General features: G+C 40.3%; 1 protein-coding gene across 2 annotated transcripts in view; it reads right to left on the bottom strand.

Annotated features, from left to right (window-relative positions):
• Positions 1-17,857, bottom strand: part of LOC145502862 (uncharacterized) — a 35,551-nt gene that overhangs the window by 4,648 nt on the left and 13,046 nt on the right. For both annotated transcript variants that reach the window (XM_081482263.1, XM_081482264.1), the window contains 28 exons: positions 17,554-17,760; positions 16,263-17,090; positions 15,894-15,988; positions 15,162-15,290; positions 14,899-15,016; positions 14,607-14,785; positions 13,963-14,166; positions 13,604-13,705; positions 12,841-13,129; positions 12,379-12,576; positions 11,739-11,976; positions 11,102-11,264; positions 10,430-10,621; positions 9,344-9,534; positions 8,981-9,119; positions 8,521-8,619; positions 7,843-8,014; positions 6,818-7,073; positions 5,133-5,160; positions 4,301-4,668; positions 3,422-3,564; positions 3,122-3,265; positions 2,814-3,009; positions 2,291-2,439; positions 1,748-1,942; positions 755-912; positions 373-490; positions 38-127 (listed from right to left, as the gene is read on the bottom strand). In XM_081482263.1, coding sequence (XP_081338389.1) covers positions 38-127; positions 373-490; positions 755-912; positions 1,748-1,942; positions 2,291-2,439; positions 2,814-3,009; positions 3,122-3,265; positions 3,422-3,564; positions 4,301-4,668; positions 5,133-5,160; positions 6,818-7,073; positions 7,843-8,014; positions 8,521-8,619; positions 8,981-9,119; positions 9,344-9,534; positions 10,430-10,621; positions 11,102-11,264; positions 11,739-11,976; positions 12,379-12,576; positions 12,841-13,129; positions 13,604-13,705; positions 13,963-14,166; positions 14,607-14,785; positions 14,899-15,016; positions 15,162-15,290; positions 15,894-15,988; positions 16,263-17,090; positions 17,554-17,760 — 5,388 coding nt within the window. The remainder of the gene's footprint in view (positions 1-37; positions 128-372; positions 491-754; positions 913-1,747; positions 1,943-2,290; positions 2,440-2,813; positions 3,010-3,121; positions 3,266-3,421; positions 3,565-4,300; positions 4,669-5,132; positions 5,161-6,817; positions 7,074-7,842; positions 8,015-8,520; positions 8,620-8,980; positions 9,120-9,343; positions 9,535-10,429; positions 10,622-11,101; positions 11,265-11,738; positions 11,977-12,378; positions 12,577-12,840; positions 13,130-13,603; positions 13,706-13,962; positions 14,167-14,606; positions 14,786-14,898; positions 15,017-15,161; positions 15,291-15,893; positions 15,989-16,262; positions 17,091-17,553; positions 17,761-17,857) is intronic.

Here is a 17,857-nt window from a genome sequence, read left to right as displayed (position 1 = left end):
ATCGGCGGTGATATAGTTAATTAGCAACGTTACTTACCAATTTCACAGCTGTCACCTGACCAACCAATCATACATTGACACGTGGCATTAGCACATCTTCCCTTCCCAGAACACTGATCAGGGCAGCCTTCATCACAGAAAGATAAACGATAAAAATACAAGAAGACAAAATTACTTAAACGACTTCGGTGATTATATGAATGACACAGTCTCAGACCACACAATTCGTTAGGAAAGTATTTAACTCCACGTTGGTAAGAAGCGATGAGTTAACACAATCTAGTTCTGCTAACACAAACATTAAGAAATAATCTTTATTTCCTGTGACTGTCATTTTGTTGTTGTTGTTGTTGTTCTACTGTTTCTACTCACCTTGCTGCAGAGTTTCTTGAGCAGTCAGTGACGTGTCATTTGTCACGGCTACGTCATAGATACAGCTCTTCAGCATTGTGCCTGAAAGTCCAAGAGCCGAGCAGGCTGCAGTGGCTTGCTGCAATGCAACAGAAATATAAAAAAAATTCTCGTGTGACTGTTAGACTTTCAAAAACGTCTTACTTTACCCCGCCTTGTCTCTCTTTACTCCGGTAAATTGCTTTAAAGATGTAAAAGCAAGGATCTTTTTTATGCTTGAAAAGATCACATAGAGGCATCTGCACAAGGCTTTAAAGGCTATAACGAACCCCCTTTTTGGTTGCGCAATAAATTGAAAATTCATGATTACAGATAAAAACTATCAGTTCATCAAGCTTCATACCTCGACAATGGCGTCGCTAATACCATCTAAAGAATACAGCGGAACATAGTTAGGGTCATTGTATGACGAGTCCATGACGTCATCACTGTGGAAGTTGGATGAATTCCACAACCATGATCCTTTAAGGCCGGAGTCATTGTGGACAGCGGTTATACGCCCTGAAAGGAAATTAAGTAAGGGAAAGTGTTCTTTTAAACAAAAGTCCCAAATACGATATATTTTACATTTTTTTTTTTTATTTAGCTCTTATTAACCGAGCAGGAGGTCTGTATGGGAGAATCTTGACCGAGGTCGTGAGTACAGACCGAACGCAGTGAGGTCTGTACACACGACCGAGGTCAAGATTCTCCCATACAGATCGACTTAGTTCGGTTAATAAGATGTTTATTATATGGCAAAGAAGAACAATTTAATTCGTTTAATGCAACTGGTTTGCTGACATTTTGCTTGCGAACGGCGATGAGCTTAACTTAAATCTGCCCGGCGAAATTTGCTCATCCTCTTTACCTTTTTTTGTCATCAGGCGTTTTGGCACTTCCATAAATGATTGAGAAGAAAATAAAAGAAAATGGTGAACATTTTTGTATTTTAGTTTGCTACTTTTTCAACGCAAAATGAAACCGGTCTAGATGCCGCTCTAGATGGGAAAATCTAGACCGCCGTCAATATCGATTTCAGCCAATCAAATTTGTGAATTCGGTAGTTCCCAGTCCTTGTGAGACACAGCCATATAATAATTGCAGTTAATGCATAATGTTAACTCATACAATAAATCTAAACCTAAACCAAGTCGACACTAACTGTTCTCAAAGGTTTATACGAACACTGTTCGCGTTTGAAAACCATTGTTCGACTTAAATGGTTTTTGGGACGCGCCTGGCTCCAAAAACGTGACGTGCCTTTTCCCATTACTTACTGTCGCAATGCCAAATAAATATTGATTAATTATCTTAAATGCATCTCTACATTTAATACATATTACTTTCCACTTACAGGAATCGGCGAACTGAATAGGATCCTTATACTGTTCATCATCGGGGCCCTTTAAGTCGTTGGACGGGTCATTATCCATGACTCCACAGAGCCCCTCCGTGTGACCTTTAAACGCCGCTGTCGGTGTAAACAGCACATTCAGGTACTGACGGCCCATCACGTGACTGTGACGTACATCCGCTGTTATTGTTAGACCTATATTGCAGACATAACAGTTTACAATAAATTGCGACGTTGATATTGGATCATGGGTGCTCATGATAGCTGTTATTTTCGGCAGAATGTCCCAAATAAAGAAAGAGTGTTTGTTGCATGTAAATGCATTAGCCAATCGTGGAAACACGTAGCATACGAGGGGCAAATTATTTTCCTCCCTTTATTTTAAGCTAGGTTCTTAATACCAAAATTGCAAAGGAACCTAAATGGATATATAACCAGTTATGACAAGATTAGACTTTCTAGAAATCGCTCTTCGTTTTTTTCTGAGAATCGTGTTATTTCATAGTGTTTTACCAAAGCCCCACCGTAAAGAGGTTAACAAACCTGACTCGTATTGTAACGAAATGAGCACGACTCCTGTCTCGTCAGATTGTGAACTGAAAGTCTTTTGTATATCCATTACGACTGTTCCATTATCAAGCTTCATCTTCTGACCAACACGAGCTGTTAAGTTCACCAGCTGTCCGTCGATTCTGTAGAAAGTAGCAAGACATGTTCACAAAAAGAGGATAGTACCTTGAGCCGTGTGAAATAAAAGATTGGAGGAAATTATACCGGCATCTTTAAGTACAGTGGCAATATAATGTAGTACTATGTCCCATCTGTAGCCACTCTCCACTGATTTTATACAATTTGTCTCATTTGTCTCTGACTTTGAGAATCTGAAAGCCACTGGTTCTTATAACAATTGATTACCAACTGGGGCAAGATAATGATATAGAGTAAAATGTACGTTACATAAAACCTGTCCTTCAGCTAAAATGTGTTTCCCAATTGACGCAAGAGTGGAAAAGTGTTTTACACACCTTGAATATAAGCAAGAATAGGATTATTAAAAATAAGTTACCGTAGTTTTGGAAATTCTTTCGGGTCAGTCGTGTTGACAGTCATGACTGACAGTACACTCAGCCCCGCCTTGACAGCCACGCCTCCTGTCAATGACGCGCGCTCGTAAGCAAAGTAACGGAACTGCATTCCAAAGTCATTGAAGAGAGATTTACAACCCCAAAATTCACCAATACCGTAGTAGTCGTATTCGATTCCTGAAGAGGAAGCAAGAAATTATGATTACTTTAGAAGAAAAACAAATTTCCTTGTCGGTCAAAACATTTCACAAGACAATTTCTCTTTGTGTGGTACGTAAGACTGGCCTACCATCTAATGTCTCCAGATGAGGATCGCCCCAGTTCCTCCACGGCCGCCTCGTTTCGCAGCAAGTTCCAGTCCACCTGACCGAGCAAACACAGTGAGACCCACAATCTCCCACAGCTACTGCCACACCATTACCAGAACAGTCCGCTGAAAGAAAATGAAGCAATCCCTTTAGATATAATAACAAAAGGATTCGCTCGCTTGACACATTGTTGACCAGAAAGTAGGTTGGTAACTAGGCAATTGTGTACATCAAAAAAGCCACTTAATATTGATTATGAAAAATTTCAAATCAAACCTCACCTGAGCAAGGTTGTACGTCGGGTTGAGAGCATCCGGGTCCTTTCCGTCCCACAACACAGTTCGGGTGTTCGCCACACGGTGGATGATCCGGGCATTCGTAACGATTGTTCACAATAACAGCTTTCTTTCCTTTCGGGCATTCCCTTAAAATTAACGAAAGAAGATAAATATTTCGGCAAAAAGAAAAAAACCGGAAGAAGGAAGAAACTAGATTTACTTATTCGTAAAATGACACTCTTGCTGTGTTTAGTTTGTGATTTCAGCATAATTGAGAGAAAGAAATGTTCTAAAAGAAGGCATGACTTTACGATAAGAAATCTAGAAGAATAGTTTTGTTTTATGAAGCTCTAGGCGTCAAAAAAGGTCAGTCAGGACGACTAACGGTGTTGAGGCTGGAAATGATAAAACCGACAATATCGACAAAATTGGTTATATTCAGGGTTGCCCTCCAATTTGGCAGGACCCCTTTTTCTTTTCGAAAAAGTGTCGTTCAATCCTTTGATGAAAAAGAGGGAAATCGGGTCTAAAAACTGTAATAGAATATTTTAAGCAATTCCGATTGATAAATATTTTTGTTCTTTACTATTTACACTGTAGCTGCAGTGTTCAAAGCCTCTATTCCACAAACTGCGATAACAATTTCGATATTACAATTGGGCGATTCAAATAATTCGCTCTAAGTGTCTATCCAACAATGAATTTGTAATTAGATATTGACAAGAGCTTATGTTGATTATGTCTTGATCTTGATAACTGGCCCTTCTAGGCTAGCTCTAGCTATGTACGGGCCAGTCTAACTCTAAAAAGGTAAATTTAAGAACCAAATAAAGATTTTTATTGTAGTTATTGCTGTTCATTGAGTCCCTTTTACACACTTACGGTGGACAATCACAATTTCCATTTTCGTCAAGGATCCCCGTCTCTCCGTCAGCGCATTCGCACGGGGGTGGGGTGGTCGGTGGTGGAGTTGTACCGAGAGTTGTAGGTGCGGGTGTGGTTTCAGTGTATGGAGTAGTACTTTCGCCGGTATGCGGAGTTGTCGCTTCGGTTGTCCCAGTGACAGTTGTCCGTTCTGTTGTACCTGCGGTTGTAGCAGTCCCGGTGGTTAACTCCGTTGTAGCCATAGTTGTTGCAGTTCCGGTAGTAAGCTCTGTAGTCGCCGCCGTTGTTTTTACTGTTGTGGTTCGTTCAGTTGTTGTTCGCTCTGTTGTTGTTGGCGGTGGTGTTGTTGGACATCCACATGCAGGCTGAAAGGAACCATTTAAAACATTATTCTAGGAGAATCAGATCATACCACAGCTACGCAATTTTCCTATTTGAAAACTTGTCTTGTAGCCATGAACGGACAGACCTTAGAAACAGTCAAGAAAATCCTCCTGACATGTATTGTAATAATTTCCGCCTGTAGTATTATGTTTTTTGTCTGGTGTGACGACATCATTTGTACGTCAACAACGTAATTCATTCTAAAAAACTGCTTGCAATATACTATCCGCGAAATATACATGAATAAACCTTGATTTCCGTCACACGGTTGCTAAGCAACAGACATGTATTCCTCGATGCGTCATGCTGAGCTGCATTATTCAAAATGTGCAGTTAGAGGGTTAGTAAAATCATCCAAAGGAAGAGTCGCACACGGATTAACAATTAAAGTACTTTTATGACGCTTAGAAGCACCAAATGCGAATAGTAAACAAAATTGACTTACCTTGGAATTTTCGCATGGAAGGCAAAAGCTGTAAGCGGGGGAAAAAAAAAAACAACAACACTTGACTGAGTACATTACAAAATTGTAAATTCCAGCTCATGTTGATTGAGAGTTGATTAAATTGATTCATCTCTACCAGTAAATCCCTACCAAGCTGTTGTTCCCCACAATTGATCAAATCTAGTTTCTTATCACAATACGTTATCAGGATAGACAAGTTACAAGAATATAGAAAGTAATAAACTAGGTATGAATGTCTTGATGTACTACCAAAATCTCAGTGACATAAAAGCAACTGTATCGCTGTCAGTAGAGAGATAAAATGTTTTGAACTTATCACTGAAGGGGTTAATAATACGTCTTTCTAGGTGCGTTCAGTTCTTCATTCACCCAATCAAGATATCGATGTCGGATCAGGGGCCCGTTTCTCGAAAGCCCCGGAATTTTTCCGGGCCCGTAAAGTCATTTTTAGTTAATCTGTACCTAAAAACAGAGAGTTGTATGCGTCTGAAACGTCTTGTATGACGGGAGCCTCTGTCGATATCATGCATATGTGAATATAAAAGCTCTGTAATTATAAGGCTTGAGATTTTGCTACGGCTTTTCTGGTGCGAAATTTTTTCGGGACCTTCGAGAATTAACGGGCCTTAGGACACGATGCGAAACAGTACAAACTGAAGACACGTTAACGTTAACTGCAAATATCCCTCAAGATCAAGACTCAAAGTAAACTTTTGGTCCTTGAATCACCTCTTTGCTGTTTGGTGTACATAGCACAGATTGAAACTGTTAGTTTAAATACTTCAAGACATTTGACATTCATGACTAGATCATATCATTATTGATGTCTTCACTGATCACTGATTGACTGGTCTTTGAGAGAAGCCCATGGGGGAGAGGTCTTAAACTAAACCAACCCTGACCTTATTTAAGGATGAAGGAAATGAAAATTGATACCCTATTTAAGGCCCAAACCCTAAAAATAACACCCTATTGAAGAGAAAAACGGAACTAAGAATAAAAAAATTGCTTTATTTCGTTGGTGTAACATTGCAAGTTTACAAATAGTTCAGTTTTAACAGACCATTTGTTTCTCGTTTGGCTGGGCATTTACTAGACTGTTCACAGTCCCCTATTTTTCCGTGAGATCGTTGATGTCGATCGTTGAGCTTCGACGGGCCGCCATCTTGGTCTCTTTATGCGAGCGAAACTGGAGAGAGTACAAAATGCCCGTGGGTAATGGCGGTGGGGTTAATAGCGTGGGGGTGACGGGGCGGGAAAAAAAAATTTTTTTCCGCCAGCCGTGCCCTCCACCACCCCTACCCACGGGCACTTTGTACTCTCTCCAGTTTCGCTCGCATCAAGAGATCAAGATGGCGGCCCGTCGAAGCTCAACGATCGACGTCTACGATCTCACGGAAAAATAGAGGACTGTGAACAGTCTAGGCATTTACGCACTGCAATTTTAGCTGGTACAATTTAGGTACCCTATCTAAGGATCACACGGGGACCATAGTGCCAACAGGGTCAAAAATGGTGCCCTATTTAAAAGAATCGAGAACCTCAAAAACCCTACCCTATTCCACGGCAGCTGCCTATATATATAGCCCATATCTGGAAATATCCCTTCCCCCGAGGGGAGAGAAGTCATAGGCTGACCTCTTTATGTAATTAAACAAACGTACCTCGGCTCCCACCCTCCACTGTACAACTTTCGACTCAAAGCAGCCAACTCGTAACTCGTTGCTCCGAAGCCAATCGACAGTCGTCCGACAGCTTCCGAGAATCCGAAACTGAGTGCGAGCTCGAATGGCTTTCTTTCGCTTTTACACTTGTCACTACAGGGTTTGACAGCAGCCTTTATTCCAAAAGGAACCTCGGTACTGAGTCGAAGGATTGAAAAATCACGGGTACGTGAGCCACCACCAGGGCTGTAACCAACTGCAATGAGATAAAAGGTAAACATAAGCTTAAAAAATTCTGAAAATCTGCTGTACATGTAGGTATACACGTTTTTACGCGAATTGCCCGCGGATGCACAATGCAGTGTTACAATTTTTTTCCAATGGCAATTGTTAGGAAATTTGAATGACTTGATGACTTGTGACTTGACAAAACGTCGATAGTAATAAGCTTAAACATCGAACACTCGGATAACATACAATTTCAACAAAATTCGGTATCAGTTACATTATGCGCGATTAAGCATACTTCTTCCCACTAACTAAGCTGACGTTGTAGACGCTAACGTAAATATTTAGCCCTAATAACATTATCAATGAGGCCTCACTTGTTCAAAGCGTTCGCAACATTATCCACCGGATAAATCACTATCTGGTGGATAGCTTGTTTTTCTAACACTTATCCACTGGATAGCGATTTATCCAGTGCACGTGGATAGCGATATCTACCCTTTGAACAACTGACCCCAGATGTATCACTATCCAGTGGATACGTGTAAATAGTAAACCCGATAACACTATCCACTAGATACTACTTGATTTTTACAGAGGATAACATCAACCATTGTTGTAACAATCAGGACCAAGGTTGTAGCTAATCAAAGCATTATTTTACCAACAAAGTAGACTGCGACCAGTGTCTCTTTCGCTTGAAATCCCGTGTAGAGAAGAATACAAAGCGAGCGTGACTGCAGTCTACCAACAAAGTTACTTTATAAAGCAGAACATTGTGATAGCGTGTTACTTACGGAATTTTTTGAAGACTTTTTTCAAAAGGTTGTTAAACCTATTCACTAGGTTTCTTAGAATTCTTGGCAGAGATGGAAGTCTAAATGTCAATTTAGGAGTGAACAGAACTTCTGTTGATATCTCGGATTCTGCTTTAACCCGGTCTTTAGTTAAACGACGGGTAACCTTGAACTGAAAAACAAGGCATTTTAGCTTTACTAAGTGATAAAATGAATCACAGAAATAATATAATTGAGATACGTTAGATGGACTTATTTAGGACTCTAAAAAAACAGTGACCATAAACTGTACAAATAATTGTTAATTGTGTACATGCATGTTTCAACAATATTTCAATAAAAAAGATGAAAATAAAAATCTTTATTACACCTTGTACACTGAAGTAACCGAGGAAATCAATTTCATCTCATCTAGGAGAAAGCAAGGATGGCGAGGTTAGATAACCTTGCCTCGATCCCCCGGCAATGTTTCCCATCCGGTCAGACTTGGATGGGTGTTTAATTTGTTGATGGAATGTGCCTCTTTCCAAGCGTTTCTCCACTGACATCTTCTGGTTTTACGTCCTCCTCAGAAATCGACTCTACTTAAAATTCCAGTGTAATCTGGGATCGAGGAAGGTTGGTTAGCCAGGATAGTAAAACGTGCCTAAGACAACAGCATTACTTCGCAGTACTTACGAGAGGACTGATGGTGTTACATCCGCCTCTTCTGGTGCAGAATCCACCCATCCCTAAACGAACTGAGGTCCTCAGCGACAGTGGAACATAAGCCTTTTCCTGCGTAACAGTAACAACAAAAAGCAAATGCGTCTTATCGAGTACCTTGTTCTTACTTAATCCCATTTTATTTTTAATTCACTTCGATTTCTCACTATGTCCAGTTTTCAAAGTCTCCTTAGGCGCAGCTATATCACTGAGAATTCTTAACAGCAATGTAAACAAACATGGAGGTCCCTGAGATATCCAAAAGTACATCAATTCCAAGAATACCTCATCTTGACTCAGGGTAAGGTTTGGCGGGACCAAGACCACTAGATCCTGAATCCAACGCGCTCATTTTTTGCTAGCCATGTTCCGCGCCTCTCACAAGCTTAAGCGAAAAAAAAAAGGCGTAACAAAAACTTTAACCAGGACTTACCACAACTTTTACTATTGCGTTGGCGTCTGCTTCCAGGAAGAAGGCACATGGTATGCACACACCAGTGATGGGGATGCAAAAGTTTGGTCCTATCTGCACTGGACGAAGAATTTTCCACTTTTTCACAGTATATTCGCGACTGCAAGGGGAAAACAGACAGAAAACGACATAAACGTTATAAAGATTTTCACGGTACGCTTCATATCTACAATTTCATCGAGAATTGCATCGATAGGGACGACGAGATGGACGGCGACATTTACAAGGAAGGACAATAACTTGAAAACAACTGAAGGTGACCCCAAGAACAACAACGACGACGACAACCATCACATTCTTCTATCACATATTTTAGTCACCTACTTGACTTCAATTCCAATCTGCACATCCACATCGTAGTTGACTTCGCCTATCATCTCCAAACCAAACAACGCGTCTGTGATGATAAGTGCACCATTTTCATTCCTGTCAGTGAATACTCCCATGGACACAATAAAGTCCGCATTCATTTTGAACGTCTGTTGGACATTGATGTATCCCATGCCACCAGCAATCTATGCATTAAAACAAAAGCAAGCAGGTCAATTAATTAGCAAACTAAGGTCGGTATGTTAACTAAGAGGGTAGACCAGCCTACAGCCACCCAGCCCCCGGCCTGCTGTCGGCCGGTCGGTCGGTCTTCTTGTCTGACACATCAAAAGGTCGGCAGGTTGGTGGCAAACTCAGTAAGGGCCTCCACAGACTGGACACTTAGTTCTTGACAGCTATTTGTTATCGACAACTAATTGTGTCCGATGCTAGTATTCCACATATTGGCGTGTTAGTTTTCGATGTCTAAGTCAGGTCAGCGAGATCTTGGAAACTAACGTTCATTACGCATGCTTAAAACACAATACGCACGCTCAAACGTGTGTCATGTTTCAATGTTGTGGACAACTAAACCAATGATTCCCATAAAACGGGTAAAACGGTGAAAACGTAGTTGTCAACAACTAAAGCAGTTTCCCTTCTCCAAAAGGGAAACTACTTAGCGAAAACTAAAATTTTGCGTTCAGTTGTCGACAATTCATCTCACGCACTACGTTTTTAAGTTGTCGATAACATTTAGTTGTCGACTACAACTACTTGTCATCGGATAAAAAATAGTTGTCGACAACTAAATGTCTAGTCTGTGGAGGCCCTTAGTCAGTCAGTCAGTCAGTCAATCACAGTCAGTCAGTCAGTCAGTCAGTCCACCAGTCAGTCGGTCAGTCAGTCAGTCAGTCAGTCAGTCAGTCCGTTAGTTAATCGGTTAGTCAGCAAGCCAACCAGTCAGTTTCTGGGTAAATCAGTCGATCACTCATTCACGCAATCGACCGATCAACTGGCTGACTGATCTATGACCATAGTATTTACATTCGATTCATTTCCCCCATTTTGGTCACTTCAGCGATAACTTTCTACACTTACCGATAATTTATTTTCCGCCCGATGAGTCTTCCTAAATCTTACTGTCTCCTTGTCTATATCCCTCTTATGCCTTCTGTGTTCTTTGTGCAGTTGGTCCAGACTTACGATGGTATTAACTGTACCATTAAAAACAGACTGAACTGGAAGAACCTCAATCAGGATAAATTCCCCGGTAACATGTGATTCCACCACCTAGAAATAACGGGAAACGATTAAGACTCGAGTGAACACACTACAATTTTAGGGATTGGAAAAGCCGGAAATTGGTCTGGCAGCTCCGACGCCGAAGCTTCAATCGACTGGAAGTGTAACTAATTTCCCCCTTCGAAGAAAGGAAATCCGAATAGACGCGGTAATAGTTCTTGACGCTAATGCTAAGCAAACGAAGATGCGCATTCCAGAGGAAATGAAGTATATGTATGCATGTATCCCGGCACAAAAATATGTTACGAATATACTAGGCATAGCAAGAAGCATACTCTAGCGACACATACCCTTAATCAATCGCGTTTTCTTTCACACCCTTACCACCATTTAAAAAATTCAGTTACGAGGCTTCATTGGATAATTGTGCTATCTGAGAGGTCAGTAATTTGACTACTTCGAATTACTTCAGTTTCGCTAATCACGAGAGGATGGTAACTGTATTTCAGGTAAAAACACGTTTCCAACCTTTGCAATAAAGGGGTTACTGCTTCTTCCGATGATGGAATCGTTAACCGATATTTGCTGTTGTTCACCGTCAGGTTCAGTGATTATTAATCCATAACTGTTATCACCACCGGTACAGACCATATCATTGTCAGATGGTGAACCTTGCACACGAGGCTTAAACCTTAAGGAAGCAAGAAAAAAGCCTAGTTAAAATCGTGTTAAGACAGCGCCATTTATTTTGCTAAGATAAACGTTATTCAGACACATAACTCAACAGCCCTCTGTCAATTACTATATGCTTTATGGAGCATGCATTTAAGTAACGACAAAACCATCCTTAACCTAAACCCTAACCCTAACCCTAACCCTAACCACTAACCCTAACCCGTTAAAGCAATTCATTAAAAATAAGACCTCTAGCTATAGGGCTATCTAGACAAGTTACCAACTTGCCTCTCAATGGAAACCTTATTCATTGCTTCCAAACTTAAAATCTTAGCTCTTATTTGCTGCTAGCGAATGCTTATCAAAAAGGTATAGTTTTTTGAATGTTCTTTGATACAAGTAAATCTAGACAATATCCTTTAGGTTTCTCGGTAAAGCTTATTCTAAACTGTGAAAATTAAGTAATATCCATTGCCCCTTACGCCCTTACTTGTGTGTCCAGGTAGAGTTCTCTGTGCACCTGTCAAGTTCTGTTTCCATGAACACCATATCTAAAGTTTGGTTGACTCTAACCACCTTCTCTATAAATCCATGACTCTGTGCAGATACCACTACATCCCCTGGTCTAACACTTATGGCATGATCTTTGTGTATCACCAGAAACTGAGAGGTCACTAAATCATCGTCCACTTTGTAAATGTGTCCTACGCACTTGAAAACTGACGTGTCTAAAAGTCAAATTCACGTTAAATTGATCAACAGATCGATCAAATACAGAATGTTTTCTCTTCATCCTATCCGACATGCTTTATTTGTAAGCTAGCTGAACGCCAGGAGGATACGAACCTAAAGCAGCCTCAATGAGGTAATCAACAATCCTAAAGATTGCGCGGCTCTTTAATGAAGTGTTGTTGAAAATAGTAAAGTAATACTCTCAGTTAACTACCAAATAAGAGAAGATCATGGTCCTTTGATCAGTCTGTTACTGGTTTACTTTCAAGTGAAATAACAACAAATTTCCACTGTGTGTCAGATAAATAAATTCCGCACAAGTAGAACGATACAACCTGTTCAGATTACAACGTGTTCAAATTAGAATTCAATTTGTATTGAATATTTTTGAAATTCACCTGCTGGTAACACATGAAGATCGGTGTTGTTTAGCTTAATATTTCCATCCACGAGACCATACAAATCATCTAAATTTGGTTCTTCATCCAGCGTTGTGTCATCAACCAGTTCAACGGCAGAAACTTTCTGAGTAAAATCGGCATACTGAATCACGTCCTCAATCTTAGAAGGTGTTCCAACTATTATCGTGTAAGGCCCTGTAGATTGTGAAAATAGAAACACTTGTTGTTCCAAAATTAAAGAATCCAAGATTCCAGAACAGAGAAAAATAGGGCTTCAGAAATTGCTCAAAGTAACAATTAATAGACATTATGTTTGTGTAAAGTCTCCAAGGTAATAAAACCCCTGGGCGCTAGGTTGTATTCCACCTTCAAAGAGTCCGGTCCCTTAATATTTTGAACTCAATAGCCTTACAATACTCAAAATAACGGATACTCCTATTTTACAAAAGTAAATCTTGCCTGTGTTTGTTGTGTCATTAACTTTGTGCATCACGCCGCCCGCTTGTGCGCTAGATAGCACGTCTCCAGCTTTGATTCCCAGGTCTCTAGGGGCGACGAACACCGACGTTGCATCATCTTGACCAGGAAGGAGGACGGGACAGCTGTAGATGATGGTGGTGTTGGGATCGATGACTTTGACATTACTTTTGATTAGAGTGTTGTTTATTCGGTTTGGATCTGTGTAATCGACTTGTACTAAGCCATGAGGACAACGAGTTTCATTCCACGCTCTGCATCTGCCCTTTTCCTATAAAGAAATCCGCAAACCTTCTTTATCAGAGAGAATTAGTTTATTTGTGGAAATTTCAAATTTCAGGAATTAAAAAAACCACGGGAAATTTCGCGCTCCTTGCAAGTGCTTTACTCGACATATGCAAGCGAATGGGAATATGGCGGCTGTCCTTGTTGGGATGCTAGTCCTAGTTTTCTAGACTATGACTGAGAGAATTCTTCTCCTTCTGGAAGGAATGCTAGTCCATTCCAAGTAAATCCTTATTCTCGTCCCCAGAGGCCACACTTCTGGGGACGAGAATGGTAACTTCCTGGATTCAATGTAAGTTACATCACAGTTGAAAAGGTGAATTGTCTGGCCCAAACCCACAACACGAGCAATCGTCCCATCTTTACAAAAAATGTAAGTCGGGACTCCTGGGCAAATCCATTAGCTGATTGGACCACCGTTTTTGCCACAACATATTCGTTAATGTTACAAGGAACTCACCACAAAGTTATAGCACTTCTCTAGATCTTCACACTTCTGACATGACTCTGAGGTAGTTGTCTCTTGAGTGGCATTACATTGTCTGTTGGTGCAGTCGACCCTCTATAAAACGACAACAACAACAGTCTTCATCGAGGTGGCCACTGAAATCATCGATGTCGACCAATAATATTTCTCACTGCTCATTTAATTCCCCTTTTTACTAACAAACACAGATCAACCCACTATTGATGAAATTAGGGATACCCATATGAACCTTTTCATTGGTAATCTTTACATCATCTTTGATTGCCTCCTTAAAATGCCAATCTCTTGACCTCTTTCCCGAGTCCGAATCGTCAATAAGCACATACATTTACCTGTATTTTGTTGGAACAATGGTTAACGCTACCAATAGTGTAACAAGTATAGTAAAACCAGTCTGGACACTGCTTGGCGTAAGGCCCAACAGAGGTACCCGGCATGCATTGTTGTGAGCTGTCGCACCAGCCGCATGCTGAGTCCTGGGAACAAGTCGAACAGCGGTGAAACTTGGTACAGTAGGAATAGGAACAGCCTCGACCCTGAGAGGGAATAAGTGCTTTGTTTAGTAAGGGAAGTAGAAACTCGGTCTGATTGCATGGTTCCGTTCTGTGTTAATTATCCATTCAAGTAGCACTGCACCTACATTAAATTTGAATCAAATACTGCAAATAAATACAACATAGTGAAAACGTTGTGGAGGTGGACCAGTTTACTAAGTTCATAATACGACTGAAGTCTTGAAGTTGTGGTATGGAGGGCTTGCACTCAGAATACAAAACTAACTTCTCTCTAACCACTTGGTGCCTTGGCCCTCTATGTAAATATGCCTGACTTACTCTTGAGACGTAAGCACTGTCAACAACAATTAATAAGCACAAAGAAGATAATGTGTAGGACAAGGTAGAGCAAAAACAAGAACAAGTAATCAGAAATTCTATTGTTTATAGCTAAGCTTATCTTACTAGAGTGCAAAATTTACAATGAATCCTGGTGTACATTTGCACACATTTGGTCCCACACATTGGCCATTGCCAGAGCAGTTGTGCACGTCATTACAGTGAAACTGAGAACAGTCGCGTCCAGTCCAGCCTCGATAGCAGAAGCATGTGGCACCAACACAGTCGCCGTTGTGAAAACAACCATTTGGACAGCGGATAACTAAAAGAGACAGGTGCCATGAAGATCACTCATTGTTGGTGCCCATGTAAACTTATTCTTTGATGTTTAATCATCTAGAAGTACAAGAAATGTACTCATTACATATGACTTACCAGCTGTTCTTGTGCAGACAAAAGGATAAAGACTGTTGCACGAGACTACTTTTTGAATTCTGTTGTGTGTCATAACTATACACTGAGGACTTGTTTGTTCGCCACCGCTCTCCTCTTCCTGGAAACAAAAAGTGAATAAAAACTGGGTGAAATGGTGTCCTTTTGGCCAATCAGCATTTACTTTTGTGCTCTTAGTTGCCTTCGTCACCTTTTAGGTTTACCTACAGACTCTGTAACTCTCTGGTTTTAATGTAACTGCATACCAAGTCATTTTCCGTTGTCACCCATATAGGCACAGGTGGTTTTCCATCTGGTCTTGATGCCTGTATCGCCATATTGATAAATTCCATATCATCTGGTATAGAAGGCGATGCCACATGTCCTCCGTAGTACTTTAAATACAAGTAAAATACAAACGTCAGAAGATACGACGACGAGAAATGATTCCGGTATGAGCTTGAGGTAACATATTAAACGATTAGACTATGAGCTCGAGAGTTTTATCGCGGGATAGTTGACGAGGGCGCAGCCCGGGTCAACTATCGCGCATTGAAATCGAGAGCGAATAATTTAATTGTTTTAGTATAAATCTACGAGTCGTTAAAAACTCTATCTAAATCCTATTCACAAACACTTCGGAAACGCAAAGAAGCGGCCGTCGTTTTCTTAACAAGGGCACACTGCTACGCTACTCACCATCTATCATAGAATAGATAGTGGGTAGCGTAGCCAATCAGAGAACGGCATTCATGATAGAACGCTAGTAGATTTATACTAAAAGCTGATAGTAGCCTTATGTCGAGATTTGATATTTCTAACAGTTTTCGTCAAAAAGTTTTTATTCCAATATTTTTGCACCACTGCAAAGGGGTCATTTTCTAACACTGCAGAAAGAAAGAAACGCGACAGCACCAAATTGAACATCAGTACTAAACGAAAACATTACGTTGGTCAGGAATTCTCTGAAGCAACCAACAGCTTGTTGAATTACATACCTGGCAATAATCCCTAGCTTTGTTTAGAGTCCTACTTCCACCTCTAAACACAAAACACATTGATTCTACGTTCAGCCAGTCAGCAGGACAGCCAACTACAAAATAACGTGAACAAGAGCGTTTAACTATAATTCAGGTCGGTTAATAATACTAATACTAATACTAATACTAATACTAATACTAATACTAATACTAATACTAATACTAATACTAATACTAATACTAATACTAATACTAATAATAATAATAATAATAATAGTAGTAGTAATTCGAACACTAATCTGGTTATGAGGGTTTCCTTAGTTTAAATGGCATGGGTTTCCTTAGTTTAATTTTTTTTTTATATATTTTGTTTTCCATTGTACTCACTGGATAAGATGTTTCTCGGCGGAAGCTTTTTGAAAGGTTTATATTCCACTGCGGCCAGTCTGTAGTCGTCCTCTTTCTCATAAATTCGTGAACCAACCGAAGGCTCTATCCCAACGCCCCACCAATTCCGTGCAGCATCAATCGGGTCAAAAGCCGCTTGTGTCGTTGAACTAAACTCGTAAAGGTTGGAGGGATTCTTCACGCTGTTGCTGTGATATTTCATTGGTCCGTTAGACACGATAGTTATACCGTAGTTTTCGCCAAGACCTTTGTTAAGATAGAAGGTGTTTAACTCGCACTTCTGTTCTTTGGACCAAACACTGGAAAAGTCGTACTCAATGGAGTGTAATCCTGAGTTGTTGTAGAAAACGTTGTTGACGATTTCACTCTGCGTTTCAGAAAGCTTAATGGTGCTACCATGACCTTTGTTACTTCCAAACGCGTTGTCCACAATGTAAACAAAGCTGTTATTGGGTTTCACTTCTTTCCTTTCTTCTATGAGTACCGTACCGTTTGCATTACTGATGAACGTATTGCCGTATATTAAGCTTCTTGGTAAGCTTGTTCCGTTGCTTCGTCCCAATTGCGCTTGAATTCCACCCAAACGGTTTTCAGAGATGAAGTTGTTGGTGAGCGTAAAATTATTGTCTTGGATTTCCAAGAAAATAGCGCTCTTTTGAGGCACGTTTAATGGAGATGCAGGTGTGTCAGTGATTTTACAACGTTCGGTGGTAAAGCAAGGTCGCTTATCGCTTCCATCGGACACAGACATGTAGCTTATTGCTTGGTGGATGTTGTTACTGAGTACACTGTTGAAAATGCGGTGTTCTGCAGAAAAAAAATGGTTAGATTCCAAAACACGAAATTTGTCTCAAGGATAGCATGTAACCTCTAAACGACAAACAAGCAAAAAAAATTAGTAAGGGAATGGTAACCAAAGAGACCAGTGTTGGTAACTATAATAAACGCAAAAAAAAAAAAATCCTGTCTTGTATTTTGGAACTAGGTATGGTATTCAACCTTAATTTGACTCTTCCAGCATTTGACTTGATTGGACACAGGAAAATGGTTGAAGATAACTGTCTACTGGACCTCACGTCGGGAGAAAGTGTATGAACCAACGTCACATTTGAGCACTTCAACGTACACCGACTCGCTACGCAAGTAATATAGAGGGTGTGGTCGATTCGTTCAGGTTCTGAGGTAGGTTTGGGTAACGAATGACCCTGAACAAAAAGAGTGTGGTAAGTTTGTCCTGCAAATGATAAGGAATTGCTGGTAATAGTTTTACCTTTTTGATAACAGCTTCGTAGTTCTAAATTGTCAATAGTCACAAAGTTTCTCGTCCAATAGTTTGTAGTCTTGTTATATTCGCCTTCGAACAGCAGTCTATACTCATCGACGTCATTAGGAAGTTCAACAATCACTTTTCTCCAACTTGATACCTCGATATTTTTTCCTTCCCAGATTAACTTCTGTTCAATGTTGGGATACGTTCCTGTGGAATGATGAGAAGTAATTTTCATAGATAATCAAATAAGGTTATAAAGACAGGCGTGAAGCAAAAACTTTGAATGTCCTTGCTATACCAGAGA

This window comes from Orbicella franksi, chromosome 11, assembly GCF_964199315.1.
Source record: "Orbicella franksi chromosome 11, jaOrbFran1.1, whole genome shotgun sequence".
NCBI classification, from domain to species: Eukaryota; Metazoa; Cnidaria; class Anthozoa; order Scleractinia; family Merulinidae; genus Orbicella; species Orbicella franksi.
The sequence above is the reverse complement of the archived record's forward strand: the minus strand, read 5'-3'. Positions and strand labels throughout refer to the sequence as shown.